The sequence below is a fragment of the Alexandromys fortis genome, unplaced genomic scaffold (genome assembly GCF_014885135.2).
Source record: "Alexandromys fortis isolate MF-2015 unplaced genomic scaffold, M_Fortis_MF-2015_v1.1 scaffold_89, whole genome shotgun sequence".
Lineage (NCBI taxonomy): Eukaryota > Metazoa > Chordata > Mammalia > Rodentia > Cricetidae > Alexandromys > Alexandromys fortis.
This window is the reverse complement of record NW_026067973.1, coordinates 335,029-343,408: the sequence shown is the minus strand read 5'-3', so window position 1 is coordinate 343,408 and position 8,380 is coordinate 335,029. Positions and strand designations below refer to the sequence as shown.

The following is an 8,380-nucleotide window of genomic DNA, read 5'->3' as shown; positions in this document are numbered from 1 at the left end:
CTCACAGCCAGATCATGATGATACATGCCTTTAATCTCAGCACTTGGGAGGCAGGTATAGGTGGATCTCTGAGCTCTAGGCCAGCCTGGTCTACAGATTGAATTCTAAAACAGCTAGGGCTACAGAGAGAAACCCTGTACCCTGTCTTAAAAAAAAAAAAAAATGAGAGAGACAGAATGAGAATGTCTCACTAGGTAGCATTGGATGGCTGGGAACTGATGAAAACCAGGCTGGCTTTGAACTCATAGAGATCCAGTTTATGAAATTAAAAAAGTATAAGCTAGATGTGATGGCACATACTTTTAATCCCAGCATTTAGGAGGGAGAGTCACGAGACTTGTGAGTTGGAAGCTAGTTTACTGGACATAACTATAGTGAGACCCTGTCTCAAAAACAAAACAAAAACCCAATTATAATAAATCCAAGTACAGGGGCTGAAGAGACAGCTCAGCGGTTAAGAGCACAAGCTACTCTTCCAGAGGACCTAGGTTCAATCCCCAACACCCATATGGGAGCTCACAACTGTCTGTAACTTTAGTTCCAGATCTGACATCTTCACACCAATGCACATAAAATAAAGGTTTTTTTTTTAAAGCCAATAAAGGCATTTAAAAAAATAAATTTGAGCACAAATACTTACTGATCACATGAAATGAAAATTCTGAAATCACATAAAGCATATGCTCTGATAATAAGATATAACTACAGGTAAAAGCATACACTCCTAAGTACCATGACGATACATACTGATTGAAAGTATAGATTTAATACTTACCATGAACTTTTGTACACTAAGAGGGAAAGTAGCAGAATATAGCAAAATCTGCCTATTTTTAGGTAGTGTGAGAATAATATCCTCCATAATCTGCACAAAATCCTGCGACAACAATTTATCTGCCTGGAATGCAAAGAAAAGGCACTTTTAAAAGAGTAAGACATTAAAAGTTTTGGTTAGCATATAAACAAAGGGTAAAACACAACCTATATAAGCTGCTGCTGGCTATGAACATAAATTCTTCAATGCATACAGTTTCCAAGGTTACCAAGATAAATCCGTAGTAATAAAGAAGGGGAAGGACCCAAGCATAGTAGCACATGCCTGTAATCCCAGCACCCAAGTGGCTGACACAGGAGAACAGAGTTTGAGGTCAGTCTGGGCTATATAATGAAACTGCCTCAAAACAGACTAAAATTCCTACCTAAAGGAAGGTAGAAAAAAAAATCATCCCATTAAAGAGGTAATATTGTATATATTGGTCAAAAACACAGGTTTTGAGCTAGGTGTGATTGGCATACACCTTGTTCAAGGCCAGCCTAGGTTAAATAGCAAGGCCCTGTGTGGTGGTATGAAAGAAAATAGCCCTCAAAGGATGTGTCACTATTAGGAGAATTGGCCTTGTTGGAGTAGGTGTGGCTTATTGGAGGAAGTGTCACTATGGAGGTGGGCTTTGAGGTCTTATATATGCTCAAGCCACGCCCAGTGAGACAGACCACTTCCTGTTGCCTGTGTAAGATGGATATATCCTAGCTACCTCTCCATGTCTGCCTGCACGCCACCATGTTTCACCATGATGATAATGGACTGAACTATGAACTGCAAGCCACCCATTAAGTGTTTTCATTTATAAGAGTTGCCATGGTCATGGTGTCTCTTCACAGCAACAAAAGCCCAAACTAAAACTCCCTGTTACAAAACCAAACCAGGTTCTGAATTCAAACTATTTGGACTGAAACATTTTATTCTTTAGCTGTACTGGATATCACTTAGCCATGCTTCAGTTTCTCAACTATGAAAACAGGTTACCTACATCCCACAACAGTCTAAGATACCTAGAAGGTCTAGACTGTAAAAATTATGTAAAAGCATGTTATGATGTAGCCAATGTTGACACAATATTTAGTTCTATTTCTCATTAGTCATTTGGTGAACTAAAACAAACCAAACAGCAAACAAAGTAAATGGACCCCAAACACTAACACTGACAGGCTTACATGTATAAAGCACTGCTAGATCTATGTAGCCTTGACTGGCCTGACACTTGCTGGGTAGACCTAACTAACTCAGGTAAAACATTTGGCCTCAGTTGACTAGGTTATAACCCAATGAGGTAACAAACTTCAAAAGAAGCAAACAATATCAAGCAGCAGATACAAAAGGAAGGGTTAAGAGATATCTCTTACATGGTTCTAGAATGTATCACTGAATAGAAAGATTTAAAATGAACTTGGCTTGGTTATGTGGTAACAAGTATCTGGATGTGTTTACTGAAAGTCAAACAAAAACAGCTTTTGCTTCATCCACTGAAAAGTGTAAGCAACTGCATGCCCACAATCATCCACAGCAGTCCTTTAAGTGGAGAACATTACCTCATCCAATACTATCATCTGGACATGGTCAACCTTCGCTACTCCTTTCTTGATAAGATCCAGGATTCTGCCAGGGGTAGCGATCACCACATGCACTATACAAGATTTATAGGAAAAAGGAGATTCAGAAACTATATACATTCTTGTTAATTTATTGTTCACACATACACTCACACAAAAACCTACATAACTTTGTAGTATGTATTTAGCATCAGAAACACAAAAAAGTCAAAAGATGCGTTTGGGACTGTATACTCCCATTTCACCTCACAACAGCTAGACAATATTTGCTTCAGTTTTATATTGAGTTGGCTAGTTTCCAAAATCACCAATTCCAACTAAGGGGCATACAGCCTTTTACTTATGACAGACAACCTGCAAGAAATAACAGCCATAACACGGGGTTTCTCACATAAAGACAGGCCTTATACCTAGGCAATCCTGCCCAGACTGTGTTAAGGGGAACAACAGTTACTAAAAACAAAAACTGTACAATTAAAAGAATATAACCAAGTAACTAAATAACAAATAATACATATTAACATTCTGACCAAATTTGCCTGATTTTACATGTGCTCTTGCTATTTTATTAACTCTTTTACACTCAGCATTATTCATGGTGAGCCCTTCATAAAAACTGAATACAAGTCAGGCATTCTTTATTTACTTTGTGAGACTCCACTCAGGCTATACCTCACTGTATTTATCCAGTCTTCCAAAATAAATTTACCTTCTTTTTGAGTACCACAAACCACACCAGAGTAAACAACTTTGTGTGTATGCTGTTTAGTTACTTGAAAATATTAAATTTCTAATCTGAACTATACTATGTATATTGTATACTCATGCTATAATACAGCCTACTTTCCACAGACAGGCATTACTGATAACTAATACTTCTTAGTCTTGAAAAATTAGAACAATTTTAATATAAATTCAGTATTTTCAACCATATTAATGAATATTAAAAATATTTAATCCCAGCATTCATGAGGCAGAGGCAGGCAGATCTCTGTGAGTTTGAGGTTTGAGAACAGCCTGGTCTACATAGCAAGTTCTAGGACAGGCATAGAGGTTTCCATAGAGACTCTGTCTCAAAAAGCCAAAACCTGAAAATACTAATAATGCTGAGTATCCTTTCAGTTATCTATTTATTCCTCTTGAAAGAAATGGTTGTTGTCACTGTTCTTTCTACTGCAGCACTTCTAATCCTTCATCTTTTTGTTATGACAGGGCATCAAGTGCTCTGGGCTGGCCTCAAATTCACTATGACCTCCAACTTTTGAACCTCTTGTTTTCATTTCCCCAGTGCTAGAATTACAGGGAAATGCCACTAAATCCAGTTTGTTTACCAGCTGAGCTAACCTCAGTCCCAATGTTAATTTTTTTTGTTTTGTTTTTCGAGACAGGGTTTCTCTGCAGCTTTGGAGCCTGTCCTGGAACTAGCTCTGTATACCAGGCTGGTCTCACAGAGATCCGCCTGCCTCTGCCTCCCGAGTGCCCGGCCCAATGTTAATTCTTTTTTTTAAATACTTATTTATTATTTATTATGTATACAATAGTCTATCTGTGTGTATGCAGAAGGCCAGAAGAGGGCACCAGACCTTATTACAGATGGTTGTGAGCCACCATGTGGTTGCTGGGAATTGAACTCAGGACCTTTGGAAGAGCAGGCAATGCTCTTAACCACTGAGCCATCTCTCCAGCCCCCCAATGTTAATTCTTAAAAATATTTTTTAGTTATTTCCTAAAAGGAAACACTTGGGGGTTAGCGATGACTTAGTGGTTAAGAATTCATACTGCTCTTGCAGAGAATTCAAGTTCAATTCCCAGCATCTACAACAGTTGATGCACAAATGCCTGTAACTCTAGCCCCAGGGGATCCAATGCCCTCACCATTGGGCACCTGCACACAGAACCACTCCCCACACCCACAAAATTAAAAATGTCTAATAAGTTAAAAAAAAAAAAAAAGAGCCACTGTGGCCTCAATCAGTCAGAAGCACTGCTATTTTAACCATTTCCTACCTGTATCATCAAGCCTCATTATGTCATCCCGTAAATTCGTTCCTCCTGTGGTTGCCATCACTTTGGCCCCTCCCATGTGTTTGCTGACCTGGATGCAAATTTGACTGACCTGTAGAGCAAGTTCTCTTGTGGGAACAATCACCATTGCTAGAAAATATCCAAGAATAGAGGAAGGGGAAGGAGAGAACATACCATATTTTAGAAGCTTAAGAAGCTATAAAAATAGTTCTACTGAGGTATTAAGTCTAATCACGCAGGCAGAACATGAGACATAATATTTCTAAGTGTCATAAACTACATTTGTTTGACAGAAGAGATTCACTAATCTAAATACTTTAGTAGTAAATACCTCCTGCTCAGATTCTATTTACATCATATCAAAGTAAGGTGAGACAATTATAAACTGAAAGTTGGAAAATTTAAGAAAAGCTTTAGAGGTGAAATCTTAATTATATGAACTGACTCCAGATGAAACTATAGAAATTTGCTTCTTTTTCACTGTCTAAGCTCTTAAAATCCCCAGAGCTCAAGCCTTTACAAGAGAAGCACTTACTACTTCTACAAAGAGCCTGGCTTTACACAGTTCTCACAGGGGAATTCAGTTTCACAGGCCAATAACAACTCATTGAACCTCTCAACAACACAGTTTTCCTAAGTATAGGGCAACAAAACTCACTTTTCTTATCTCACATGGCTGTTCAACTGTGTGTCAGACAAAAGTCTCCTGAAAGCAGGAAACCCCCTTAAAAAGTTGAGAATCATTTTTAGACAATTAAGTCAAATTCTGTAAGAACAGAGTAACGACTGTAACAAGTTTGGATTGCTTAAATTCTGACCAAGAGTAAAACCTACAAAGCTCCAAGAATAAAAAGACAGTTTATCTCTCTTTTTCTCTCTCACACACACTTTGTACAACTAACCTTGAATATTGTCCTTCTTCAGGTCCAGCCGTTCAAGTAAGGGAATGAGGTAGGCACCGCTTTTGCCTGTTCCATTTTTTGCTCTAGCTAAGATATCCCTACCAGATAAAGCAATGGGAATGCTCTCCTCCTAAAAGACAAGGCAATGGAAAATTACTTGTGAATAAAAGAAGTACATAACCAGATTCTTCTCTAAGTTACACTGAAGGATAAGTACCCTTCTCCATACTGCTCTGATTTGGACTGTTTGTATTTTGCATGAATGGCAAAGACCTATGAGGATTAGCAGGACCAGTGATCATTAACAGCATTTATGAATAAAAAATTTCCAAAACTCAGAAAATATTCTTTTTTTAAAAAATATTTATTTATTTATTATGTATACAATGTTCTGTCTGTGTGTATGCCTGCAGGCCAGAAGAGGACACCAGACCTCATTACAGATGATTGTGGGCCACCATGTGGTTGCTGGGAATTGAACTCAGGACCTTTGGAAGAGCAGGCAATGCTCTTAACCTCTGAGCCATCTCTCCAGCCCTCTCAGAAAATATTCTGAGTTTAATCCCAGAGTAATAGAAAGGGCAAGTGAGGTAGGCTTGGTGGCATAACCTCTAAGGTCAGAGGTAGAGGCAGCAGATCAGAGTTCAAGGCCAGCCTGGTCTTGACAGCCAGGGCTATATAGAGAAAGATCCTGTCTCAAAAACAAAACAAAAAGGCTGGGCTCCATGAGCTCAAGGCCAGCATGGTCTACAAGAGCTAGTTCCACTCCAGGTCAGGCTCCAAAGTTACAGAAACCCTGTCTTGAAAAATCAAAACCAAAACAAAAAATCAAAGTGCCTGTGTGTGTGTGTATGTGTGTGTGTGTGCGCGCGCGCGCGCGCGCGTATATATGTGTGTGTGTGTACAAAGAAAATAACAGGGGAAAAGAACTCCCAAAGAGCTATAAACAGTCGTCAAAGAACTTTGTCAGAAATTAAAAATAGCCAGACATAGTAGCTCAAGTCTGTTCCCAGTAGGCTGCAAGTACACAAGTTTTAAGATCAGCTTGACTTAACAAACAAGAAAAAAAAAAATTAGCACCAACAACTCCAAGGAAAGATTATATAGCACATGTTATTTTCAGACCAGTAAGTCAATCATACTACAGGAAAAAAAAGTGAACACTGGGCTGGAGGTGTAGTGACTGAGTGCATGTTTAGCCATTTGCAAGACCTTCGGTTCAATGCCCAGTACCAAAAACCAAACCAAACAAACCAAAGCAAGAAAAAAAAAATTGCAGATTAGACACCTTCTTCTTACACAAAATAGACACAAAGAAATAAGATAGAAACATTTATCCCTGAGTCCTAGTAAGTACTTATTATATCAACCTCCAATGTTTTTCACAACTTCTCTGTCCTGCAACTGAAGACACCATCAGTCACATCACTATAAGTAACACTTCATTTTCTTTCTTTCTTTCTTTTTTTTGTTTAAAACTTCAAGACAGGATTTCTCTATGTTCACAGCCCTGGAACTCACTCTGTAGACCAGACTGGCCTGAACTCAGAGATCTTCCTCCCTCTGCCTCCCAAGTGCTGGGAATAAAGGTGTGTGCCATCACCGTGTCCCTCATTTCACTTTTAGGCTTACTTTGTCTTATGTTTTCAATAACCACAACAAAGGTAATACTTATTATCTGGGGCACAGGAAAGGATACTGAAGTTACTGAAAATTAAGCACACACAGAAATTAAAAGGGAAACAGGCACAAAGTAAGACAGAACACACACTGTTCTGCTACAGAACCCTACAAATAACCTGCTCACAAACCTGTCAATAATGAGTTCTCGGTTTGCCAAGAGTATTGAAGACAAGGTGGTTAGAAAGCGTTCATGTAAAAATAAGTAAACTTCAGAAAAAAGATTTAAACTGATTTATTTGTACATATGTGTGTCTGTGTGAGCATGTGCCAGGTGTCCCTGCAAGAGTGTCAGAGTCCCTGGAGGTGGAATTACAGGCAGTTATGAGTCAATGAGTTTTGGAGAAAGAAACTTATTTCCCTACAAAAGCTTCTTCTACCCTTACTAATCTCAAAGTAAAAGCATAAGAAACATTCAAAGCTTGCTGATTTGTTTCTTTCATATGGACTTTCAGTCTGTCGTCCCAGATGGTCTCAAACTCCTGCACAGCTCTTGCCTCAGCTTTTTTGGGCACTAAGGTTACAGGCAAGAGCTACAAAGTTCAGTGAAATATTTCAAACACAATGTTTTAGAAAACTGTATATTGTTTCAACAGTCTTTAGCCTCCTCCCTGCCCCCCCACCTACTCTCCACAATCCCTAGAAGAAATTAAGGGTAAAGAGGCCTGGCAGTGGCGGTACACTCCTTTAATCCCAGCATTTGGGAGGCAGAGGTAGGAGGATTTGTATGTTTGAGGCCAGTCTGGTCTACAGAGTGAGTTCCAGGACAGCCAAGACACAGAGAAACCCTGCCTCAAAAAACATAAAATAAAAAATAAAAATTAAAGGCATAGTGTATAATGAGTTTATTTTATAACTTAAAAGGATCAGAAAACGGGCAGGTGAAATGACTCAGTGAGTAAGAGTCCATGCAGTACAAGCCTGGATCCCATGAAGAAAGAGTTGTGGCCTGTCCTCCACACACTCGCTGTGGGGTGTGCACCACCACCCAAACCTCTCCCCCCATATTTTGAAAATGTTCAGGAAAGTCAAAAGAATTGAGCCTGCTCAATGGTTCTAGAGTTCTAAATTAAGAACAATATTTTTGAATAAAAGGATAAATATAACAACTTGCAAATTATATCAAATATACTTTATAGTATCTAAATTGAGACTAACCATCTATATATGGCTTTCTAGGGAAGGGAGCAAAGGGCTGCTTGTGCTCAAGGCTGGCCTCTTAACTTGCTATGTAGCACAAAATGGCCCTGATTCTCGTCCTCCTGGTCTCCATTTCCCAAGTGCTAGTAATGCACCGAGCACTAGAGACCAAACCCGGGTTTCAAACAGGCTGAGCAGGCACCCTACTGAGGCACCGATGGGGGTGGGGGCGGGGGGGGGGGGGG

General features: G+C 39.3%; 1 protein-coding gene across 1 annotated transcript in view; it reads right to left on the bottom strand.

The window, feature by feature from the left end:
- The window catches only part of Ddx6 (DEAD-box helicase 6), a 22,223-nt gene extending 15,293 nt beyond the window's left edge, over positions 1-6,930 (bottom strand). The window contains exons 1-5 of the mRNA XM_050156201.1: positions 6,919-6,930; positions 5,316-5,445; positions 4,396-4,542; positions 2,368-2,462; positions 748-898 (exon numbers count right to left, since the gene is read on the bottom strand). Coding sequence (XP_050012158.1) covers positions 748-898; positions 2,368-2,462; positions 4,396-4,542; positions 5,316-5,445; positions 6,919-6,930 — 535 coding nt within the window. The remainder of the gene's footprint in view (positions 1-747; positions 899-2,367; positions 2,463-4,395; positions 4,543-5,315; positions 5,446-6,918) is intronic.
- Positions 6,931-8,380: the final 1,450 nt, after the last annotated feature.